This window comes from Amia ocellicauda, chromosome 3 (genome assembly GCF_036373705.1).
Source record: "Amia ocellicauda isolate fAmiCal2 chromosome 3, fAmiCal2.hap1, whole genome shotgun sequence".
NCBI lineage: Eukaryota > Metazoa > Chordata > Actinopteri > Amiiformes > Amiidae > Amia > Amia ocellicauda.
This window is the reverse complement of record NC_089852.1, coordinates 12,184,907-12,210,060: the sequence shown is the minus strand read 5'-3', so window position 1 is coordinate 12,210,060 and position 25,154 is coordinate 12,184,907. Positions and strand designations below refer to the sequence as shown.

At 42.3% G+C, this 25,154-nt stretch overlaps 1 protein-coding gene across 5 annotated transcripts in view; it reads right to left on the bottom strand.

The window, feature by feature from the left end:
- The window catches only part of tmcc1a (transmembrane and coiled-coil domain family 1a), a 99,601-nt gene that overhangs the window by 35,865 nt on the left and 38,582 nt on the right, over window positions 1–25,154 (bottom strand). Inside the window, exon 1 of one of the 5 annotated variants that reach the window (XM_066698175.1) lies at window positions 23,152–23,952. The exons of the other annotated variants lie outside the window; for them this stretch is intronic. Within the exon in view, the coding sequence (XP_066554272.1) occupies window positions 23,152–23,190 (39 nt within the window). The 5' untranslated portion in view covers window positions 23,191–23,952. Of the gene's footprint in view, window positions 1–23,151; window positions 23,953–25,154 lie in introns of those variants that run through there. 5 annotated transcript variants of the gene reach the window in all.

Genomic DNA, 25,154 nt, shown 5'->3' with positions numbered 1-25,154 from the left:
GTCTGCAAGCTGACCAGCAGATGGAAAAACGAAAAGCTGAGAGGCCAGCTCCTTGGCTGCCAATCCATTTAAGGGCAGGAAATGACTGGCCGTAAACAATTAACTTTTCTGCTACTTAATTGTGCCTGGCTCTAATCAGATCTTCATGGTAGCTCTGTGCACACAGAGGCAAAGTACAGCAAGGAGATGAGGTGGCAGGTAGCATCGTGAGTGATCAGATTGCACTGGCAGCTCTTGTAAGGTTTGAACCTTAAACCTTAAGGTTATGGCTCTACACCAGCAAGAAGGAAAAAGCAGGAATGTATCGACAATGGTATAAAAAAAGACATTTAAAAAAGCTAAACCCAATGTAGCATCCTGAGAAACAGCAGTGTTTTGTCTGCTGTGGTGGTGGTGGTGGTCTGTGGCTTTTACTGGCCCACAATCAAGGAGGACTAGGAGAACATACTCAATGACCTGAAGGCAAGTGGCACTGTCTATCTAGAGCACAAACACACAATGTCACAGAATGAGATCGCCAGAGGCTCCCCCGTCCAACTGGTTCATGCCGTAGCTTGCTCACTCACTGGGAGGAGAAAGCACTGAAATACAACAGAAACACACTGGAGGGTAAGTGGTTAAAATCACCAGCTTCCTTACAGCACCTCTATCTTCGCAACCAAATTAGAAGATAGCACTTATGTGGGGCCGGCCCCCTAGAATACATCTCTGTTTGCAACCCCAGCGCCACACCTAGGCCTCCCCTTGGGCCCCATAACACTTTCATCCAGCTCTGTTACATTCCATTATCATCTATAACAAATTACTCCTTCTCCCAGGCCTGAGCCCAGTTGGTCCTGGAGCAGAAAGAGGAGATATGAGGAATGGGTTGAAGGAGAGTTCAAGATTAAATTAGGCTAATAAATGTACCAGAAAGGAAAGGAAAATGGGAGAGCCTAGTTATATGGTCAAAAGCCATAAACAGAAGTGAAGAAAATATGGCGAGCTGGAGATTTATGCTCCACACTACTCTGGCCAGAAAAACAGGCCTTGTGGTGAGCATTTCTGGATGATACTTAGAACCCCCCCCCCCCCATCTGCTACCCTGCACTGTTCAGACACTGACCCACAACAGAAGCCCTTATCGAGATGTCCATTCAAGGTACTGACTGTTGGAGAAGCACAGAGCGCCGCCTCCCTTGTCAGCTCCGGGCCCTTGGGATAATCCAGGACAGTGTCCACGTACACACACAGCCACTGACTACACTGCCCTTGTCAAACTGCCTTCCTTCAAAGTATCCTGGGCGGGTGGACATAACCTCATTTTTTCTTGCTCTGCATCCACCCCCTCCCCCTGTTCCACAGCAGATACATTTTCTTGGTCAGTTTCCGGGGGGCATGTACTGCTGTACTGCAATGTACAGCTTCGCCTGGCTTTTGTTTATCCCTTTATTTTTCTTCACACATTCTGCTTTTCACCTTCCACTGAAACAACCAAACATACTCAATTTCCTCAGAACAAAGTCACATTTATTTCAAATGAATAGTAATGGATACCAGATAACATTATTTTAAGTTTGTGTTTTCATGAAAGAAACAACCCCCCAACATTGCTGATATGCATTAACATAAAAAGGAAAGCCATGTGCCATGTCCACTACTTTAGCTGAACAGAACAAGATATTTACTGGAATAAAACCTCACTGAAGTCTTGGAACAGGGCATTCATTGAATAGTGTGTAATCCTGAGGTCCCACTATCTTATAAAAGGTTACTAAAGGACAGCAAATCTATCGTACGTCCGCTAGGTGGAGCTAGGCTCAAGGCCCCAGTTAGTGCTACGCTGCCGCACACGGCCTCTCTTCGGGGGGCCAGCTGTCTGCTGCTCCTGACCCGCCTCACTACACAGGGGGGCACACACACTTAGGGGACTGTGAACTGTGTCAGAGTCGAGTAATATCCCATATCATCAATCACTTGAAAGAAGCTGTCAAAAGACTATTGTGTTTCTGTCCCTTTTAAGACTCTCTCACACACACACATACACATATTTAAACTCCTTAGAATTAGAGATGGAACAAAGATTCAAGACAAACCTGAAAGCTAAAACCAAAATAAACAGAATAACACCTTACCAAGCTGGATGCCATTGTCGACTATTGAGCAAATACCAAAACATTCAAATGTGGGGGCATGGCACACCACACTACAGCTTTCCATCTCATTAGATTGGTTATCAGTTTAAGCAATAAAAGCAAACTTTAGACAATGTTCAAAACCTGAAGCTAAAAATATCCTGAAAGGCCTTCAGAGCCGCCTCCGTTTCCTAGTGTGGCTTGAATAGTGATACCGCTGAAAACGATCAATGAGATCAAATTGTTGACAGAATCACAAAGGGGGATGACGCCAATCAAATGGGGAATCACACACCATATTGAAGCTGCTCCTTCGCCAGGCTACTATCTTTTCATATGTGCGATCTACAGCCAGTGTGGTGCAGTGTATAGTTCAGGAATGCATTTCCGAACAAGCCCTATCCATGGGCAGTGCCACATTGCCTACTGGATAAACAGTTTATTTTGGCTCTTGGAAATCAGCTGCTTCCGAACTACCGGCTGGATTAGTGAGTCGATGAAGTCACGGCCCAGCAACGCACATGAACAGGGGGCGGCACTGTGCAGCCGTGTACTCCGCACTCGCGCTTACCTGCTGAGTGAAGGAAGAAGGGGACGATTCAGGCAGAGTTGCTGGATCCACCATTTCTGGCATTAAAGAAAAGCTCCTTCTCCTGTGCCTTTAAAATTGCCAACTCTCATATTCCCAGAGCTGAAACCCTCCCCCCTGTGGCTGTACTGTATACATTACCACACGTTTTGAGGTAAAAGCCTGATCTGCAAACAAGTAAATATCTGAAGGAGTATAAATGTGGCTGCCAAGCTGACCACCTGCTTCTTCTTCTTTAATAGACTTTGTCCAAAGATATGCTGCAGAGACTAAACAGTTCAAACTGACAAATTTGTTGTTCCTCCAAGCCTGCCAAAGTGATAAGTAGCGCAGCACTGATGTGTCCTATACCAGCTGACCCACAGTCATAAATAAATAAAATAAATTAATAAATACATACATAAAATTAAAATCAAGCTAATTCAGAATAACTCTAAAAAGATTAATTTGAAGATCCAGGACAAAATAGATGCAGAGAGCTAACTGGCTGAAATGATTGCATCAAACACACATACAGACTGCCACAGCTCACCAAACTCTTTCGTCTATCTTCCTCACTCCATAGCAGGATTGTTCTGATTTTACTGTCTCTGTGATGGCAGGTTAAAGGGTCACAAGTATACGGCTGCATTTTTCCAGAAAAATGTACACTCTCCATGTCTCAGACACACGTCTCAGTCACATGTCTCAGCACAGCGTCGTCCCTTTTGTCCAATTCAAAGAATTAGAGTTAGTCTCCCGAGAGACTTCAGAGAAGCTGAAGATCACTGCCTCATCAGAGCGTTGCAATTGTAGACAAAATCTAAATTAGCATTTTGTGAAAGCACACACAGAGAACATTAAGATTATATTTTTTTTCGGCAGAGAAAAAAAGGAACATTCCGATATAAATAAATTTTACACTTTGGACGCAAGCTCAGACAGCAAAGATTGCTGACATAAGGGGCAAAAGATAAAGGTCCTTAGATAGACACATGAACTATCTCACCTGTGTAATAAATCAGAGCATTGATAGTGGGTGAAAGGTCATTTATTTTATGGTCTGCTTATAATAATGTTTCATGCATTTTAAATAGGTACATTTTAATTGGGATATAGCCTAGTTTAATTAAATTGACTGAGCATGTTAGTAATGCCTAGGAGAATGCAGAAGAGGCACAGCTGTTTAATTAAAGCTCGTAGGCCAGCTTTTACAGTAGCTGTATGTAGACAGTATTTTCCAAAGTATCCTATAAAAAAACTAGCAAAAGAAAAATTCTGTACAACCAGGAAATGCAAATTAGCCCTGGTATCTTTAACCAAACAAACTAGACTCAGCACAAAAAGTCATACATTAGCACAGAGAGGCAGACATTAAGATGTAAAAAAACAAAACAAAAAAAACACAAAATGAATTAGAGAGCTAAAGGTAAAACTAACACCAAGAACAACAACAAACTGGCATCTAAAGCCTGCCTGCCTTCTCAGCTCATTGGGCACTAAATGAAGTGTACCAACCGCAGCACTCTCAGTTACAGCTTAACCATTAACGTACTGTATCGCCGGACTGACGTCTGCTTTCCATCCCCAAAGCAGGAGCCCCCCGAACATTGCTTTCCCTTTCTGCTGATCAGGGCAGTGTGGGAGATTTTGATGAGTCGTGCCTGCCAGGGATATTTAAAGATGCTCCCCCTGACAAGGCTGGCCAGGCTGTAATGTGAAACAGGGGGCAGGCTGCTGGGCAGTCGCAGTCAGTTCATGTAGAAAGGTTCTGCGTTGCTCAATCCACACAGGGGCTCTCAGCTCCAGGCCTCCCAGCTACCGGGAAGGGGTTTTGTGCTCACAGAGCATGCTTAGACATTTCTGGGCAATTCACAAACAACTAACTGGGCTAAGAAGCCAAAACAAACCAACAAACAACATTTTTTTTTCCATTTGTTATTTTTAGAAACATTCTCATATTCAGAGGACTTTGATGATTTGCGTGCAAATACTAACACACCAAATTGTGTTCAATGGTGTATGTGCACAGATTGTTTTAATCATTTAAGTATTTACCAAAACTCCCCCTTAGAATCTGATGAATGACACCCAATATAAAAACCTGAATATGATGCCGCTGCAAAAAATGTTTATTGGTTTTAACAGAATCCATTTATTTTGTCTCTACAATGTACAAAATACATTTGAATATCATTTTTGTTTTGTTTTTGTTTATTTCAGGTTTGATATCACAACCAGCACCATTATGAAATTTGTAACAAAACTAATATTTTTATTTGATTTTATTACTATACTATATACAGGGCTTCTAGTATGCCATTTTGCACAGATCAAAAACTCAGCATGTCCAGACGTTTCTCCTGAGAAGACCCTCTGCCTGGCTGGCTGGCTGACTGTCTGTGACGATTTGGAGCAGTAGGCAGAGCCAGTGATTTGAAAGAGAAGCATTTAGGACGAGCGCAGGGCATGTGCACTAATGACAGCTCTGGGCCGAGAGGGAGGTACGAGAAAGCTTCTGTCAACGTCAAGGGAAGGCGAAGAGCGGTGTCTTAAAAGAACACAACGTTCCCATTGCCCCTCATGAGTTTGCTGCCATCGCTGTCTTTTCACTCCAAATATGTATGCTTTTCTAGAGTTGAACAAAAGGACCGTTATCCGTGTGGTAAGGGTGGTAGTAAAAATTCAGTCTATTAAAAAATATATATATATCTGTCCTCCACTTCTGTAGAAACCATTAGTCGAAGATCTACCACATCCATGTCATATGTTCTCTGACACTGACATTTGGAGATAGTGAATGCACTGTATCCGATAAAATTGTGTTAACCAGTAACTTTTGAGCAGCAACACACGCAAAGATTGTGTCTAATAATAATTATTTGGGGAACAACATTAAGACAAACAGAGATGCTGCATTTAGGCCTGTAAATTATTAAAAGGAGCAAACAATGTATGTAAACCACAGCCTATAATATGTGACTTAAATATTAATTCCTGTACCCTTTTGTGAAAAATTATCGGTCATTTCTAGGAACCAGGGGGTTCACTGTAACCAGCTTACAGTTCACCTGATTTGAGAGCCATTGACTTTACAACTGCAAAGAACTAACATAACAGGACTGTAATACCATATTGTCCCAGCATGTCTTTAAATAGGCCATTTCTGTGGACTGCACACACTGCTGGACCCCCACATGCAGCTGCTGTTGCGCTCTTGTCCCTACATTACACTGCATAAAAACAGGAACATTCTTCATATAAACGAAAGCTAGCAGTCACATTTTGAAAGGCAGTGGGGAATTATTTAGTTTCCAAGAATGAACAATATCTTGCCTTTAATTCACTGGTGCACTGAATGTAAGGCAACAAGAGTTTGGCGCATTGGGAGACAGGCACTACCTAGGTCAGCAAAGTTTTCTATTCTGACTGATGAAACCAAAAAATGAATAATGGACATTACTCTGTCTGCCAGGCAAATTGCATTAGTGTTCAGCTTAGCTAACCTGCTGTTCTTTTATGCACTGTGGTCTCTGCAATCGACCAACAAACAATAAGAATAATAATAGGAAAAACCTGATCTTCTTAGTTTACGGATTAAGTAGTAAATCAGCTCTTGTAGGAGACTGGTCTTTTTGTTTCTGGACTATGGGAAAATACTTGAAGGTTTTAATTTAAACTGCATAACCCCGCCACCCCCTCCCCCACACACACACACACAAACACAATCCACCTTTCAATGCATAACAACATTCAATTCAGAGAGAGCTGCAGAGACAACTTGAGCTGTGTGTGAAGGTGAATGTACTCCCAACTAGAGAGTGGATGATTATACCTCACTGGGTGTCTTTTCCTGCTTCCTGAATTCATGTACTAACCACAGTCATAACCCTTGACCTGATACACTGTCACCTCCTGGCTTATAAACAAGGTCTCATAATTTAGACATTAAATCTTGCTCCCTCATCTGGCTACCTGGCTCCCTGCCTTTTCAAGCCAGAGGTGTGTGCTTAAAAATGAGACGACAACAGGAAACTGCTGTGGTGACAATTTGCTGCTTACGCTACATTTTCATTTAACAAACAGCCCTAATGCTAAGCAAAGACAGCTGTTCATTATTTTCTTACAAGAGTCTGTGGTCTACAGGCAGAGCAATAAACCTGGCAATCAAATCTACTTTGCATGTTCAACAAAGCTGTACTTAATAGTAGTTAGCAGCACCCGGTTGTTGAAAAATTTATGTTATCCATAACTTGATTTTAATAGCAGGATCTCAAGAGAAGCTCGGTCAGGTACTTCAGGTATGTTGATCTCTGCCTGGTTATCTTAGGACAGATAGGATAGGCTGGAAATCTTGAAGACAGCAGCTGGCCTATCAATGGACCCATTCCAGACAGTAATGGACTCTGTTTCTTCCTTGAAGATTATGGACCTATGAGACACCTTAATTCGTGGTGATCGTATGCTAGGATTGTTCTGGTGCATTTGTGAGAAAGAAACATTAACTCAGAGGTTCATCTGGCAGAAACCACACAATTTGACTTCCAGGCCAGTCAAGAGCAAGGTCAAAAAGGCCCACAGTATCTCAAGTGAAGTTCAGTGAACTTCTAAACTGCTGATGCATCCATGTTGTATCAGTCACCATGCTTCTATCTATTGTGTGTCCTTCTGGCTCTGCAGAGGTGGAGACAGCCTGCACCAAGCTGCTATATACTCAAGCCATAACAATAGAAGATATCTTTGTTTAAAGTATAGCTTTCATTGTCACTACAGCAGGTGATATTTAGTACTGGTCATGACCATCTCCAGCCATTCAAGTTTAATAGGTAGATAAACAATACCTCAACCGGAAAACAGCACAGGTTTAGATTAATTAAGTCAGTAACTGAATCAGTGAAGTCAGTAAGGGCTCAGATGGAATGAAAACTTGCAGTTCTCCAGTGTCAGCAGCAAGTCTGACTCTTTCCCCTTTTTACTAATTAACACAAACGTGCCTTATACACTCTGGGATAACTAACATGACCGTCGATCAGACGCCTCTATCCCTTCTAGAAAGAAAAAAAACATGGATGGCACTTTCTGTCCAACTGCTCAGAGAAGTGTCACATCAAGCAAAGGCACAGCTTATCACAGCCAAAGTTTTGTCTGTTGAAGTGAGTCAAATGGTTAAGTATAAAAACCTCTAAGCAGCGGGACCTATTCACAAGCACAAAAGGAACTTCCTTTGTACTGCTGTAAACCACAAAATATATCTTGTGTGGGAAAATACATCTGAAAAACCATTCTTAAACTCTGCTTGCAGAGAGACTGAGAGAGAGAGAGAGAGAGAGCGAGCGAGATAAATGCATCTTCTTGAGCATTATAACCTTGATAACAGCCTGAGGCAGACGACAGAGAATTTGAATAAATGTAAACCTCATGTGCTTGCCATTGAGATTTCAGTAAAATCATTCTGACCCCAACCATGCCTTAATTTGTTGTCAGAAACCACTTTCTGCTACTTTTAAGTAAACATGTGATAGGTTGTACTTTGAGATTTGCGGGTAGGTCAAAGTTTTGAATAGGTCTAGCCCTAAGATCCACAAATGATAAAACTGAATAAAATAATCTGGTAGGAGTCAAAAGTGTGAGGATGTGAGAAAGTTAGAGCTGGAACCTGCACTGCACTCGCTCCCCTGACAGTTAAGTGGGTCAGTAGGACAGAATGGAACTCGGCTTGCTCCTGTGATCTTCAATTATTCATCATTGATGCACAGGGCGGATTTTACACATGTACACAAAGAGACACACATACGCCTGCACACCTTCAGTACCTTCAGCTCCCAGCTAATCTGAAATTATATAAAAAAAACATGCACCACTAGCCTACAATTTAGGCTTATGGCCCAAGCGCACATTAATGTCAGTTTTTGCCTAAAAAAAAAAAAAACTATTTTTCATTGTGAATGATCCATACCAAAGCATGTAATAAATAAGTAAGACTGATATCAAGAGGAACTTTTTTGAGCTGTAGTGATAATAGCAGAGCTACATTTCTTTATTATAAGTATAGATAAATCGAAAGAAGAACAACTCAACTGCGTTACACCCAGATTTCCTTCCTATCACACAGAGAAACAAACTGAAAAGGGCTTCAGACCAAACCATCCTTCCTGGAGGAGGAGAAGAGAGCAACACTATACACAAGCATGTCATACAGCTATTGTAAATAACCTTGTGTCACTCCATACAGTTCCTCACATGCTGGACGTGTACAAATTAACAGAAACAAGAATATAAAAATAGGTCTGAATGCTAATTACTAATTACTAAGTGAATGACTGGAACATTATTATCTGTCATATGAGGTATCAATTCTCTTCATAAGAAATACAAATAGGCTGTAAAAAGAAAGGCAGATACATCACATTTCCCTGAGAAACACAATTTCATGCCATAAAGTGAATTTGGGAGAAAAATGGCCAGTAAACCAGAAATATGCTAGCAAACAAACCAAAGAAAACAAACAAAAAACAAGTCAAATTATTATATAAAAGTCACAACATTTTCATTTCGCTGCAGCACAGTCATTATAACAATTTCTGAATGGCTCAAGCTTGCAGTCACAGCATTGCGTACTGTATGCATCACTATTTGTTTAACTGGGCAAGAGTTTCCACACAACCCTTTTCCCCAATAAATGTAGCAAATGTAATTTGAAAAACCATTATGATTGTTAACTGGCTCAACAGGAAGACAAGCTTTTGCCAGCTTACTCTGTGAGAAACAATGGAGCCCAGACTGACATTTCCTGTTTTAAACAAATAATAATCATAAAGAGAAATAAACATTCAGGGTGAATGGTCCTTCACAGTGCTATGATGAAGTAGGAAAGTATTTGAAAGAACTGACTGGATCAGACTGTAACCAGGACGTTTAGCTTCAGCTCTGACGAAAGGTCCAAATAAAGTCCATTTCCTTCAGTAATGACTTGACTGTTGAGCTGATTATAAGAGATGTCCCTGCTCTGCACAAAGCATAACTGGCTCCTATGACAAGATTTTGACATCTTGCCCACAGCCTGCACAGAGAACAGTACCGTCCGTTTTCACTGGATCGCAATGCAGCAGAGGAAAGTGAGTGAGTTTGGGTTGCTATTTTGGGACGTCTTCTAACACAGACAGTTTATACTTGTACTCAAGAATTTCATGGGAATGGTTTCTGTTGGGTTGTTCATTTATTTTGTCAACAAAGCTGAGAATGAATTCCATATCTTTAATTTCATGAATTCCACACAAAGTGTGTGTGGGGGGGTATGATTTAGGTTTAGTTTCCTAAATCAATAAGAGATCAATTGGAGATCACTGGACTTTCAAACACATTAAACCCAGGACTCCTGCATAAACTGAGCCCCTTGGAGAAGCTGATTCCAAAGACAGACTCCAAAGGACATCATGGATTTTATGTAGAACAGGTGTATTGTTCTACTAATTTCTCCTCCTGCTTCATGTGGTTGTATCTGCTCTTCTCTTGGACTGCTAGAATTGCACATTACTGCTATGTTAGGACAACACTGAGCTCAAGATCTGGGCAGCAGATTCTTTTGTATTCTTCTTTTGTACTCTGATTCTCCTAACTAAGCTTAAAGCTGTTTGTTGTTCTGTTGTTGTCTTTGCATACATTGTAATTGGCTTTCTAATGAGAGCTAGGAAGGGAAAAAAACAGACATTCTTATAATCTCCTCACAGCCAACTGACAGAATGTGTGCTTGGCAGATGCAAATTGGTCTCACACTGTGTGGAATAGTCCCCAGACAAGAGAATTCTGGGTAACGCTCAGAAACACTTACCTTTACATTCTCTTGTACTGGGCTTTGGAAAAGTCTGTTTAGAAGCCGAGTCTGTTGTGTATCTTAACAGCCTACAAAGAAACATCCAAAGAATACAAACACAAAACTAACACAAAAACTACAGCCACAATAAAATAAATAAAAGTTAATATGGAGGAAACTGTGCACTACTTAATGGGGAATGGCCTAGTAAACAGGACCAATTACAACAATAACAAAGCTGTTACTTGGTGTGTAGCCCCTACTCCGCCTCATTAGCATCTGGTTTGTAATTAAGCGAAGCCAATACCAGATTCCCTGATGTATCTCTCGGCCAAAGCCCACTGAGGTATTTAATGTGCAGCGTCCGGGGCTAAGCCCTGGGTAATTTATATTGTCCGTCAGGTGAAGGAGGAGGGAGAGGGGAAGGAGAGAGACCTCATCTGGCTCATTCATTATTAACGGAGACATGGAATACAAACACAGTACTCTGCTAATACGCTGACTGAAACACACTCGCTCACACTCTGAGGCACAAAACCCGATCAACACATGACAGACGCATTCACACAGACATAAACTCCCTGACAAAACACCAAGAGATGCAAACACAGGGTTTTGACAGTGTTCTTTGGCGAGACATGACTCTTCTGGAAAGATGAAAGGACTGCCAGTATTCTCTCCCAGGGGCTTCCCTCCCCTCCTTTTATTCCAAGGACAGGGTTAAAACACTGAAAGGAGTCAGGAACAGCTTGGATTTCTTCTCTAAATGTCTTAAAATGACATGTAGTCAATCTCTACGATGAACACTGGGGAAAGCAATCCCCTGGTGAATCGGTGGCATTTACTGTCCTGCACCTCGGTTGCCTGTGCCTAAAGAAACTGAGCACTACACACTGAAGAAGATGGAATTATCCCAATTAGAAAGATTAGCATTGTATTCTAAGAAAAAGCCCGGCACTGTGTGCTGATCAGTGTTGGAATCTGCATGTTTTGTTTTGTTTCTTCCTTTCAATTTCTCCATGTGAAAACTACAAACAAACAAATCCTTACTCCAGCTGGTTTCTCTTCTGCCTGGCACAAAGACATTGTTCGCCTGCTGTGAGTCAGTTGACTCCCCAACTGCACCTGCTTTGCATTGACCTAATATTTGCCTTGGATACACACATACACACACACATATATATATATACACTCACCTAAAGGATTATTAGGATCACCTGTTCAATTTCTCATTAATGCAATTATCTAACCAACCAATCACATGGCATTGCTTCAATGCATTTAGGGGTGTGGTCCTGGTCAAGACAATCTCCTGAACTCCAAACTGAATGTCTGAATGGGAAAGAAAGGTGATTTAAGCAATTTTGAGCATGGCATGGTTGTTGGTGCCAGACGGGCCGGTCTGAGTATTTCACAATCTGCTCAGTTACTGGGATTTTCACGCACAACCATTTCTAGGGTTTACAAAGAATGGTGTGAAAAGGGAAAAACATCCAGTATGCGGCAGTCCTGTGGGCGAAAATGCCTTGTTGATGCTAGAGGTCAGAGGAGAATGGGCCGACTGATTCAAGCTGATAGAAGAGCAACTTTGACTGAAATAACCACTCGTTACAACCGAGGTATGCAGCAAAGCATTTGTGAAGCCACAACACATACAGCCTTGAGGCGGATGGGCTACAACAGCAGAAGACCCCACCGGGTACCACTCATCTCCACTACAAATAGGAAAAAGAGGCTACAATTTGCACAAGCTCACCAAAATTGGACAGTTGAAGACTAGAAAAATGTTGCCTGGTCTGATGAGTCTCGATTTCTGTTGAGACATTCAGATGGTAGAGTCAGAATTTGGCGTAAACAGAATGAGAACATGGATCCATCATGCCTTGTTACCACTGTGCAAGCTGGTGGTGGTGGTGTAATGGTGTGGGGGATGTTTTCATGGCACACTTTAGGCCCCTTAGTGCCAATTGGGCATCGTTTAAATGCCACGGCCTACCTGAGCATTGTTTCTGACCATGTCCATCCCTTTATGACCACCATGTACCCATCCTCTGATGGCTACTTCCAGCAGGATAATGCACCATGTCACAAAGGTCGAATCATTTCAAATTGGTTTCTTGAACATGACAATGAGTTCACTGTACTAAACTGGCCCCCACAGTCACCAGATCTCAACCCAATAGAGCATCTTTGGGATGTGGTGGAACGGGAGCTTCGTGCCCTGGATGTGCATCCCACAAATCTCCATCAACTGCAAGATGCTATCCTATCAATATGGGCCAACATTTCTAAAGAATGCTTTCAGCACCTTGTTGAATCAATGCCACGTAGAATTAAGGCAGTTCTGAAGGCGAAAGGGGGTCAAACACAGTATTAGTATGGTGTTCCTAATAATCCTTTAGGTGAGTGTATATATATATATATATATATATATATATATATATATATATATATATATATAAAATCAGAAAGACAGAACCACTCTTTCATCTGACCTGGAGTTAGCAGTCAGGCCAGGACTATCATATTTCAAACTTGGCTATAACCAGGTGAGACAGAGAGGGAGACACTTATTTAGATCCTAAGCCTTTCAAGAGACCAGCTACATTGAAAATAAAGCAATTCTGGTGCCAAAAATCAGCAGTAGTATTAGAAGACTGAACAATCCACATTGATCATACATTTCATGATAAAAGGGATAGTTCAAACATATAAAGATGAGTCTGAATTAATGGCCAATTCTGCAAGAACAAGGCCAACCAGAATATAACGTTTCAGGAGTTCAAGTGCACAGTAATGGTACAGGCAATGCAATGCAAGGTGACTGTAAAAGTCACAGACAAGGAGTGTGAGTTCTGCTGACCCTAAGACCATGTCTGTGTTGAATGCAGGGAGGAGGCTGTTCCCCAGAGACCCTGTGAGTAGACAGTAGTTGACGGCTCTTCCAGTATCTGAGCCTCTGCTGCCTGGCAACCAGACGAAGCTCTCTGCTGGACTGTTGGTGGTTTACTGAAGACTGAAATATCGACAGCTCAGGTATATCTGCCCAGAGCTGTCTGGAGCCTTGAATTATTCAGTCTGTCTTGGGGCCACAGTGTACTTGTGTTCCCTTTATGTGAATCACTCATCTGCTCATGTATAAACACACGGCACTTTTCAGAGGTGTAAATGACCCTGCTTCAAAAAGGGATAGAACCTCCACTCACCCTTGAAATCAATACATTCTGTTTTTTAATGAATAAGCAGACAGCGCTAGACAAGACACCTTGATCTGCCCACTGCTGGGGAGACAGTAACTTTCTATCAGCAGGGTGAACAGGAAGGCTTTCATAAAATGACAGAGTCTACCTGGGGCTTCATGAAAATAAATAACCCCCGCGTCTCATTCAGCAACTATACCATTCAAACTATGGGGCTCTTTGATGCAAAACCAGCAACAATGCTGCCATGTGTGTCGCCGTTCTGGCTGGCAATCTCTTTTAACTAAGCTCCCGTGGCCTTGTTACAAATGTTCTCTTAGAGCTCTGAAAGTCAGATTTAGTAACTCTGTCTGCTGCACTGCATTCAATTTACATTGAATGACTAACACAGTACATTTCTGAGGAGCCAGAAGGAAACAAAAGCCCTAGGATGTGGCACACACTGTCACCTAAGACACAAGACTCCAGCAATACCTAAGTTCTGCCAGACCACACCTCACTAATATATGGCCACTTGAATTACTGTATTTCAGGGTAAACTGGGTTGTAGTTAATCACATCTGTACCTTCTAGTTCTCACTTCTTTTCACTGGGCTGACAAATTAGATATTTGTAGAGAATACCAATGTAGTCCATTTGCTATTATAGTAAAAACCCTTTGTCCAGTGTGCTTTTTCTTACCATAGTGAGGAAGGTGTCTCTGGCAGAAAAGTAAAGAAGTTAGGGCAAACTAAGAGACAAAAACTAAGGAACTGATTATAATAATAGAAAGAAACAGACAACTGGCATTTAAAAATTAAAGTTGTTTTTTTTTGTTTTCCTATCTGCTTCTCTGAACCAATGTCAAGGCAAGTGATGTTTTTGCTAACGCTATTTGAACATCTATTAGTTGCTAAGCACAGAACGATACTGGTACCTTTCGTGTAATCGTGGAAAAACAACACAGCAGTTGTCACCCAATGAGCCTTGACTGGGGAAGGTAGCACGGTGAGAAGACAAACAGATTTAGTAGTTGAGACCAGGAGAGAAAAGCTTTAAAACTGGGGATGTTTTCTAAGGCGACTACCTTGGTTAGTTATGAAGCCCTCCCGCAAGGGGCAAAAATTAAAAATTAAAAATTAAAAACCAATAAGAAAAAGAATACAAAAACGGCTGGTGACTGAGCAGGGATGTGTTCGTAAAAATAGCATGTGGCCACAAGCATGGGCACAGATGGGTTCCAGTCATTTTCTGCAAAAAGGCAGTTTTCACTAAAGCTCATCTGGTATACAGCGTCTATGTGATTAATAGCCGGATGCAATATCTTTTGAAATGTACATTAATTATGTTTCTTTATGCAGGGCTGTCACTTCATCATACTCTACAATATTATGGATTACAGGTTATATTCACAGGGGCTCTGATTTGTAATTAATAGTGGCCTGCCAACTGGGCCTCTCCATGCTCACATTCCCAGTCTCTCTGTTAAATGACCTTCTGGGCCTGTACTTGTTTGACCCCACTCTTTAAACTGGACCTGCTCAGTCTTTCACATATTTGCTTTTAAACTGAAGACAACTACCTATGCAAGAAGCTGACACTATGTAATGTGTTTGACTATGGAGCCTCTCGGACACTTAGCTCTCATCCCTGATACTGTGGGCTGCTTCTACAGTCCGTGTCCGTGTAATCCGTGTAAAAGCCGCCAACTGTTTCTTTCATGACAGAATTACTCTTCTTATAAAGAGGGTTCAAAAGGCAGCCCCTGTGTCCACAATGCTGGCAACGTTGCAATGGGGCTTTATGCTCCTTCAGGGAGCGGTATAAACAGAGAATGGCATTTCGCGTTTCAGAACAACAGTTGTTTATTATAGTTTAGTATTATATCACTTGGCAGAGCAATCATTCCAGTTAATTTTAAAATACCTGATGCAGATTGTACACAAACCACAATGCAGGCACTCACCAAGCTTCTGCAGAGAAGGAGATGAGGGCTCCGTTTTCATAAAGTAATTTGAGCCACAAAGCACAGACAGACGAGTAATCCCCTCACCCTGCCCCCCCAACGTCCCCACCCCCCACCACCATCCAGAGCACAGCACAATAACTCAAGCTAATAACCAGGCAAATTAGGCTAACTTTATTGCTGCTCAACAGCCATTTCCTCTCTGGTAGCACAGAATGTGTGCTCTAATATTAATACATAAGAAATGTCTAGTACAACACAAACATGGGAATGCTGGCTTTAATTAGATAAACAACCTTCACATTTCCTAAAGGTGCAATTTCCGATGCATACCAGTGAGGAGAATTCAAAGGGAGCTTAATTTTGGGGGGCCCAATATTTAGTTGATTAGTAAGCACAGATATGGTGAAAGTGGAAACTGCGCATTTGACAGGACAAACAAAGCCAGGCTCTCTAGACTGTCCGATTTCCGTCTTGCGAGCAGAAACACTGCACTCCACTCCCGTAGCTGCCCACGTTCTGCACACAGGCCGTACATTGTTCCCAGGCCAATCCATCTTTGCCTACTTGTTGTCTCTGGTGCCAGCGAGGGTGGAGAAATATTTACAGTTTCAGCAGAAGTGTTTTTCAGCTGCTGTGAGAAAAAAAAGAAGGGCTTGTTTGAAAACACTGTAAGAGGAACAGCAGAGCACAGATATCATCTCAGAGCAGAAGTGCAGTTGTTCAAAATCACTGAGAGCCTGAATTTTAATATTTGCAGACGTCAATCCCAAGAAAACCACCAGGGCTTAGTGTAAACACAAATATCCACTGTGGAAACACAGAGGAACACTTAATTTCTCAAACTAGTCCAACAAAGATGAATGGTAAAACTAAATGTTTCCATGTTTATTTTCACACTAGTTGACACATACCACTGACTTGGAATGACCTGGAACAGGCAAAGCAATTCACCAACCGTTATAGAGCAGAAGACAGATAATATTTGACTGTGGTGGCCACGTGGGATATTGGATTCAGTATTTGCTGCAACTGAAAGCAAGCTTATTTAGTGTGAGCTTGAAAACATATTGGTAAGGGCTGCATAACACAATATATACCCCGAAGCCTACCTGATTGAAAGTTAATACTGGAAAACAGAACAAATGAATCCCCATATTACAGGAACATTATTTGGCTAGTGGGACTTTTTCCGCCATCTCTATCCTCCTATCTAATTTATATTGATTAAGATAATTGAATACTTCTTGTGTGTGCGATTGCCCAAGAGCAGTTTTTATAATTGCATTTTCAGCTACTTAAAGAAATTGCAATTAATCCAATGGAAGCAGCACGCTCTCCTTTAATCTTTTGGGGAACAGTATGTTACGCTGCAGTTGACCTGCCTTGCAAATGAAACATCATTAATGGCAAAGTCATTCCTGGTACCATATATTGCCAGTGTTATTTTCTGATACAAAGTGTAAAGCAGGAATCTTTTTAACAATTGGAAAAACAATTTTTATAACTTTTGGATGCTGAAGACCACAGTGCTGGAAATAATTACTGACAGGGTCGATCTGTGTGCAGCTCGTGCTGCAGGTGTGTGGGCTCCGACTACGTGTATGTGCTGAGTGCTTGATCTTTATTCAGAAAAGGGGACATTATGTCTACGAGGAGGGGAAGTTAGAAGGATAATAAATGGGGAAACTATTGTAATATCCAAATAAGTACCATTAGTATGTTACAGTCTTCAGTTTAAGTCCTAGTGTAGTTTGTTTGTTGTTTTATTTTTGTTCGTCCTATCTTCTTTCTTATTGTTGCCTTGTTTTTGTGATTCACTCATCAAGACCTACCCCAGTTCCATGTGAATTCCAATGGGCAATAAATAAGGTTTTGGGCTCTATAATTTTTCTCAGAGCTTTTTTTTGTGTGATCCCTCATATTACCAACAGTGCTGCAGGGTCCTCTACTAACAATTACATAGAGCTCTGCATCAACTGAAACTGACATTTATGAAGAGTGAACATTCACGTGGTGAGTGACATGGTGTAACAGGCTGGTCTTATCTGAAACGGATAAGGTGGTAAAAAAAGCATATAAAATACTAAAGAATAACAAAACAAGGTAATATTCCACTTAGGACTGTTATGGTTTCAGGTCATAAAGCGTTTATTGTTGTCTACCTTAACATTAACATGGGAACAAGAATTACTTCAGGGCTTGGTGTATGATATTGCAACTTGTCTACAATTGTATCTCCATTACTGATTCATAGTGGGAGGAAGATCATACCCAGGGGAGGCAAAATCTGTCTTCCATTAATCTGTGCATCAGCTCCTTGACAAGAATAGTGTCAGGGAAATTACTAACCATTCGGGCTCTCCCATATCCCTAGAATCCAAGAGCGGGCACTGGAAGCATCAAGGGCTACACTTTTAAAGCAGCACATTAACACAGAGTTTCACTGATAAAGGAAATCTGTTAGCAGCTGCAGCCAGTGCCGAACAGCATTGCATGTTTTTCTGGCCCACATCAGCCTTCTGTCCGTGGCACTCGGGTCCTTTCGCCTGATATACTAATGCAATTAAATGAAACGTCTGCAAAGCTGTCTGCAGGAGGTACATCAGCCCACGATAATCTTCGCTCTGGCAGAGACTACTTTTTTTTTTTTATCTTAGGTGAACAAACAAGGGAAGAAAAAAAAAAAAAACACAACGAAGTTTACATCACCTTCCCTCGATAACTGCAAATCTTATCGCTGCCTTACTGCACTTCGACCTCATCCAAGGACATCTACATTCAGAGTGTCTGCTGTGCACTTCTGTTTATGCAGCTACCCCGAAACACAAAATAATGCAGACTAGACTCTCTTACCACTTCCAGAACAAAAAGAGGTTTATTGGAAAAGTAATTTTTCCAAAGGACCTGAATATTCAGCCCATTTTCATACACACACATACACTCTACTGCAGATCACAATCATGCTTTTAGGGCTACAGTCCCCGTATATGAGGGCTGCACTGTGCAATCGGAGTTTTGCGATAGCTGTACTTTTTCTGTGTGTGCAGTTTGACCTTCAGCTGCCACTGCTTATTACTTTGTTACTCCAGCAAAATGGACAATTTTCAACTCTATTATCTCTGCCTTTACCCCTTCAAATTCTTTGTCCTTTTGGATATTGATATTGCAGGCAGCGAAGAAGTAATAATGGAGCTCAGCTTCACAGGGGCGCCACAAAAGCTGATGAGATCTTGATAATGCCATCTTTTTATTTTTATTAGATGCACACCAAAAAGAAAATAAGATGGAAGTGAATCCCAAATGAGCAAGTAAGTCGTGAAATGCAACCAAGAACCTCAAGTAAGATTTCACATAAGGTCTGTGAATTAAAACTCTATTGTAAACACAAGCTACAGTCCATTGTTTCTGCTGCAGGGAGTTTTTATTATAGCCCATTTTGAGTTCCTCTCTGCTGAAACAAACTGTTAAACTCTGTGAACATTCTTTTTGGTCAGATATCCCTGCCTGTCCAAATATTATACACAAATGAAGACAGACAAGTTGTGCTGCTTTGAAACTCTAAATTGTATCAACGATGCACTCTGCTTTATGGGATGAAATACTGCAGTAGTAAAGCTACAAAGGAAAACTCATAAATCACATGACTTGCAACCTAACAAAAGCTTGGAAATAAATGTGTCTTTGGAGTGAAGTGTCCTGGAAGAGGGGCAGGAATGATGTTATTCTTTACAGAAATAAATTAATCACATTCTGCATTTCTGCTTAGGATTAATTACCAAAGGAAATTCAGTTATGGAAAAAAAAAACTCCAGCCATTTAATGAACTGCGCTGTCTTTAATAACACGTACACCACATTAAATGATTCTCAACGCTAAATTAAACTGGCAGGCTCTGTCTGCGCTGAAACTTTGAAAGCAGACCGTCCTGATGTAATAGTGACAGATGGGGGAAAACCCAAGGGACAGAATGGCTTCCTGTACTGGCACTGCGGCACTTCATATGAGACCATCACCACGCATCCTCTCGCCACTAAACTTCAAAAAAGAGTTTTTGACATCACTCTCAAAACCAGGAAGTGAGTGTCACTGGACAATAAGATTCAATAGCATTCGACTTCCTCTACCATGGAGTTAATGCTTCAGGATAGCAATTATTGTTTTTATTTTTTCTTCCCCTCCTGTTAAGGACTGTGAAATGTATATAAATACAATGCTTAGATGCCAATACCCAGAACCATCAATATTCAAATACTTGAGACAGCTTATCGATAAGAGTGCATGAAGCCTCACAGCAGAGCTGTTCAAATGTGGTCCTTAATGATCTCTTCAAATGCTCATGGCAAAAAAGGTTCAATTTCCCAAATATTTAGGGAATATTACACTTCTCCTGCCACAAACACAGCAGCGTATATTCGAATCAAATACTCGTGGATTAAAATGATTTTATACAGAGACTAACATCCTCTTCCCCTAGCAAAGCTGACAGAAAAATTAATGCGGGCCCCTGAGGAGGACCATCTACCCTACAGCCAAAGTCGGTCATCATTTATTTATTCAGCTGTCAGAAACCTGTGGGTGTCTGGAAGAGGAGCAAGACTGGCTTCCCTAACTCACCCTGAGTGTCCAATCACTCTGGGAAAAATGGATCCAGGGCAACCAACGCCCACTGTGTCCGAAGCCTGCATCAATGCCGGTCCCACAGGCCCGACGCTGATCAATCTGTTTCAGAAGGGGCCTGGTGACCGGCAGTCAAAAGGCAGCTTCAGCACAAAGGATTTTCAAGAGGCTGCGATCAATGAATCCCCACAGTACCTCCTGTGCAGATTATGCAGGAGGCTCCATCAACTGAAGCAGTAACAGCCTAGACTCGGATTACAGGGAATCGCTGAAGGGCTTCATTAAGTAGGCCTAAAACAAAGTGGCTACACCCCTGAGTTGGAAGAGCAGCACCAGCTCGCTGCAGCTACTCTCTCTAATCCCCAGCTAGCACTGGCCAGTGGTTTGGGGCTTCACTAGGGAGCTGGGGGCTGGAGTCCCTTCTAGGATGTCAAATGGGCCGGATCAAACGGCTTGGCTATTTGTGTTTTCTGCCTTTAAAGCCGCATGGGGAAGCCAATCGGTGGGAGCGGGACTACAGATGTCTCCCGTCCTATGAGGTGTTAAAACAGGGCTGTGAAAATAACACTTGTGAACTTAAAACAAACATAGGGGCGTTTAATGACAATCACCTCAGAGCTGGGGCGTAAGCATCACCATGCTATAAAATGAAGATCTTGTAGGAGAATAGTGAGATGCTGAAAAAAGATTTCCTGTTCTAAACAGGGTACAGAAAAGGGGCGCCTTCTCCGGCTTCCCCTGGGAAGCATGTTCAAGCATATCAACCTCATCCTGATGACTCACAATTAGGGTACACCTTAGAAATTACACTGGCAGAGATTCTTCACTGTTAGTTTTGCAAAACTGACTGCTGACTGTCTTCACAAACAGCTTGAGAGTGACAAGCTTCTGAAACTGAGATGGAAACACGGACCAGCACAGAATCAAGCACTGGGGACCCCCTGCATTCTTCTACACAGTAGGCTCCCAATCTATTAGTGCACAGCCACAGAAATAGGGGTGATTAGATCCATGCTAATTGTATCCATACTAAGATGAATATGCAAAGATGTTACTGAGCCAAAGTGGTCTTTGTAAAGCTGAATTCTGGGTGGAGATTTTCTTTTTTCACCAGCTGTGTTAATGGAGCCGATATGAGCATGAGCTTCCAAGCCCTCTACCAAAATGGATTCACATGAAAGATCCATTTGGATGAAAGGATCTGGCTTCACTTCTGAAAAGCAAGAGCACAGATCCCTTGTATTACCCACTGCCCCCCTTGACAAGATTCCATAAGAGAGCTTTACTGTCTGGTTACATTTCGGTGGCCTTGCTAAGCTATGTCTTTATTGTTCAGCTGCAATCCCCACAAGTGTCAGGAAATCCTTAAAACAAAGATGTTCCACTTGCTGTCAGCATCCTGTCCACATATCTTAGGCATTTTATGAGAATGCCTGACATGAGTGCCAAACAAAACTCTACGCTAGGAACAAAAAAAAGAAATCTACTAAAAATGACTACCTAAATAAATAAATATAGAAAGAAAGAAAGAAAGAAAGGGAAATTCTCCACAACAAAGATCTGATTATAGCCATGCTGCCAGCTCTAAAGGACGCTTGTTGATAAATAATGTCTCAAGCAGGAATGTGCGAGTTGAACAATATTTGAAATCTGCTTGTTAGTTAAAAGCTTTGTTCAACCAAACAAACAATCACACAGAGCTGCCATCAGGCCTGAATGTCCAAAGCATCTCAGGTACAGACCTATCTGATTATCAATCTTTATTGCCTTCAGAAAAAACAACAACAACGTGATGAGTTACTATTTTAAACTGAGGCCAGACGAATAAAACACTTTTCAGTAAACCCTTTTCTTCAGACTGGCTTCAGTTCTAGGTCACAGTCCTAGATATCCAAATGCCAAATGAGAATGAGCTGCCTCATATTAAGAGATTCTTTTCTGCTTTGTGATACCATAAGGACAGGCAAACCACCCCATGCTTGTTGCATGCGATACTCCATGTAAAAAAAGTCATGGAAGACATGGGTGGAAAATAACCAGTATAGGGATTTCACTGGCACAGGCTTAAACCAAAACACCATGAAAATGCAGATCTGGGCTTACTCTCAGAGGACAGTGGGGAAAGAAAGGAGGACCAACACTGCACTGAGGAAAGTGCATCTGTCACTCCACATTACTGTTACAGAGACATCCTTCAGTGCTTTGATAGCATCTGTATGCCACGGCAGACTTGCAGCGAGCACGAGTGAAAGGAGACAGCTTGTAAGAGGAAATGTACTTTAAAAAAGAAAACGAAAAACGAACATTTGACAGAAATGTCAAGCTCTGATGCCAATCAATGGAAAAGCTTCATTTCCACTCTGGCAAACCGTCACTGTAGGTATTTTAAAATGTAATTTATTATATAAAATAACATAAACTCTTCATTAAAATCTTGACAAAAGAAAAGGCTTCCCAGGGTAATTTTTGATGGAAGGTATCCGGTGAGGATCCAGGCCCAGCTCAGGTGGCGAACTCAACAGCAGCTGACAGATTTCTATAGTGAGTTACTACTCTTCAAGAGCATATAGGAGCTTTTCCTAAAAAACTTGCCGTCGAGGACAGCAGGGAGCTCCACAGCAGGTAGGGTTTCATTATTACCACATCAAGAACAGGGAAAGCTCCACACCCCTCCTCCAGGACTTGTAAAAAACAAATACTATATATATATATATATATATATACACTATCCTAATACCACAGAAACCTACCTAAGAATCAAACCCATTGTGTCAGATGGTGAAATAAACTTGACAGAGAAGCACAGAGTGGAAGAGAACAAAACACAATCAGAAGAGTCTTTTGTGCTTAAAAATACAGCAGACTAAGAGAGAGAGAGGGAGAGAGAGACTCACCTTAGAGAGCTGCCTTCTGAGGCTGAAGCGCTGAACCATTGTCACTGTCTCTTGGACTCTCACTCAGAAATGCCGATTTGACCCCCCAAAGCAGACTTTGGGGTGGGGGCCAGGGTTGGGGGAGGTTGAAGGACAAGGGGGGTAGGGGCTGCAGCAGAGGAGAAGTGCTACATGATGACAATAATGCCACCCCCCAAAAAAAATAAAAAGACAGAAAGGAGAGTCCTGTCTCTGTCACTCCGTCGTCTTGCTGGAAGGAGCAGCTCCTCTCATGTCCCAGCACACCACATTCAAACGCAAAACAAGCCAAGGCTGGGCTGTTAACACTTCCTGTGAGTCAGCTGTGCACTGTGCCGTGCCGTGGTGTCTGGCTGCTGGTGAGGAGGGAAGAGGGGGGTGGGGGGAGTGGGGATGGAACAGGAGAGGAGACGAGACGAGAAGAGAAGAGGGAGGGGCTGGTGTCCCTCTTAGCCGGGTCTACACCACTCCTCCTCCTCGTGCTATTAGCTCCCGGAGAGACCCCTTCCACAGCTGCAGCCACCTGACCCTATCTCTGTGTCAGCCAGCCCGGTGTGAGTGAGTGAGAGAGAGAGAGAGAGAGGCAGAGAGAGAGAGAGAGAGAGAGAGAGAGGAACAGAACGAGAGCCAGCTCGGGCTCCTTTTAGAGAACCAGGGCGGGGCATTCAGTCTGGCAGGACCTTGCAGCTAGAGCCCTCCCGAAAGATCTTAGCACACCACCAGCTTCTCACCAGCCCAGGTCCAGGTCAGCCACAACTAAAACCTAATTTGCCCGGCAACAGCAGTTTGCACATCAAAGTGCTGTTCCATGTGCACACCGGGCTGGAGAGTGAAGCAGTGTTGTTACAAGCCTACTGAGAAACAAAGGAGACTCCCAGCGACAGCTTATAATTAATTAGCCCGATTGTGAGGCAGGCAGCAGTCCTAAGGTGCAGTGTTGATAAAATGCACAGATTATACCAGCAGGCTGCAACCACACTGACCCGTACAGATTGCACTGCGTGGTGGTATTATTAGTTATGCAAAGATGAGGGTGGTGGAAAATAAATAAATCTGGAAACGGCCTCTGCAGAGCAAAGACATCCCATTAACACCAAGACAAGCCACGATTCCCCCAGTTTAATCTGACAAGGGTGCTTTTCGCTTTCACTATTACAGAGTTGGTGCTTATTTGCTTGTAGCCTGCATGGTAGAAATCCTCTTAATGGATATCCACTACATTTAATCAGAAAAGCCAACTCTGCAACCTTTTGACAAGATATATGAATTTCTCTCAGGGGAGCAAGGGAGTAATTCTAGCGCTGTACGCAAATAGCATCGGTTTAGCAAAGAACAAAGAACAGAGTGTCACCAAACACAGACCAGTGCTGGCGTAACTTTTACAGCTCCTAATCAAACGAGCTAAACCACAAACACGTGTGTCTCATGCAGGGGAAGCATTCCACTGGGTTGTATCTGCACAAGAAAATGCACAGATCCGGCACACTCTCTCCTACTTGGCTGCTAATTGTTGCGCTCAGGCTTGCTTGCGACAATGGTTGAGAGTAGCTCAGGTCACCAGGCTGCAGTGTACAGTGTACAGTGCTTTCCCACAGGGCTGGCTTTTGCACAGAAGGTGAAGTATGGGTGAACAGGAGGAACAGGAAGTGGCTTAAGAACCCCAAATAGCTGCTTCCTGCTAGCAGCCCGCACCACCACCACCACCACCCTGACGACTGTTGTTTCACTATTTATGTGCTAAGCTCAGCAATTACGAGAACTTCAATGAAGAACTTCAAAAGAAGATGAAGAAAAGGACAGTGTACCAGGTTGCAGCAAGTAGTGGAAAGGGACTCTAATGCAGGAAAAGCCTAATACCCTGCTCTTCACTACCTGAAGCAAAAGGTCTTTGTTTGATTGTTTCACATTAAAAGTCTTGCTAAATGCTGCTATCCAAGTTCACCCTGTTTGTTTATGAGAACTGCTCATGTGCAATTCTTACACAT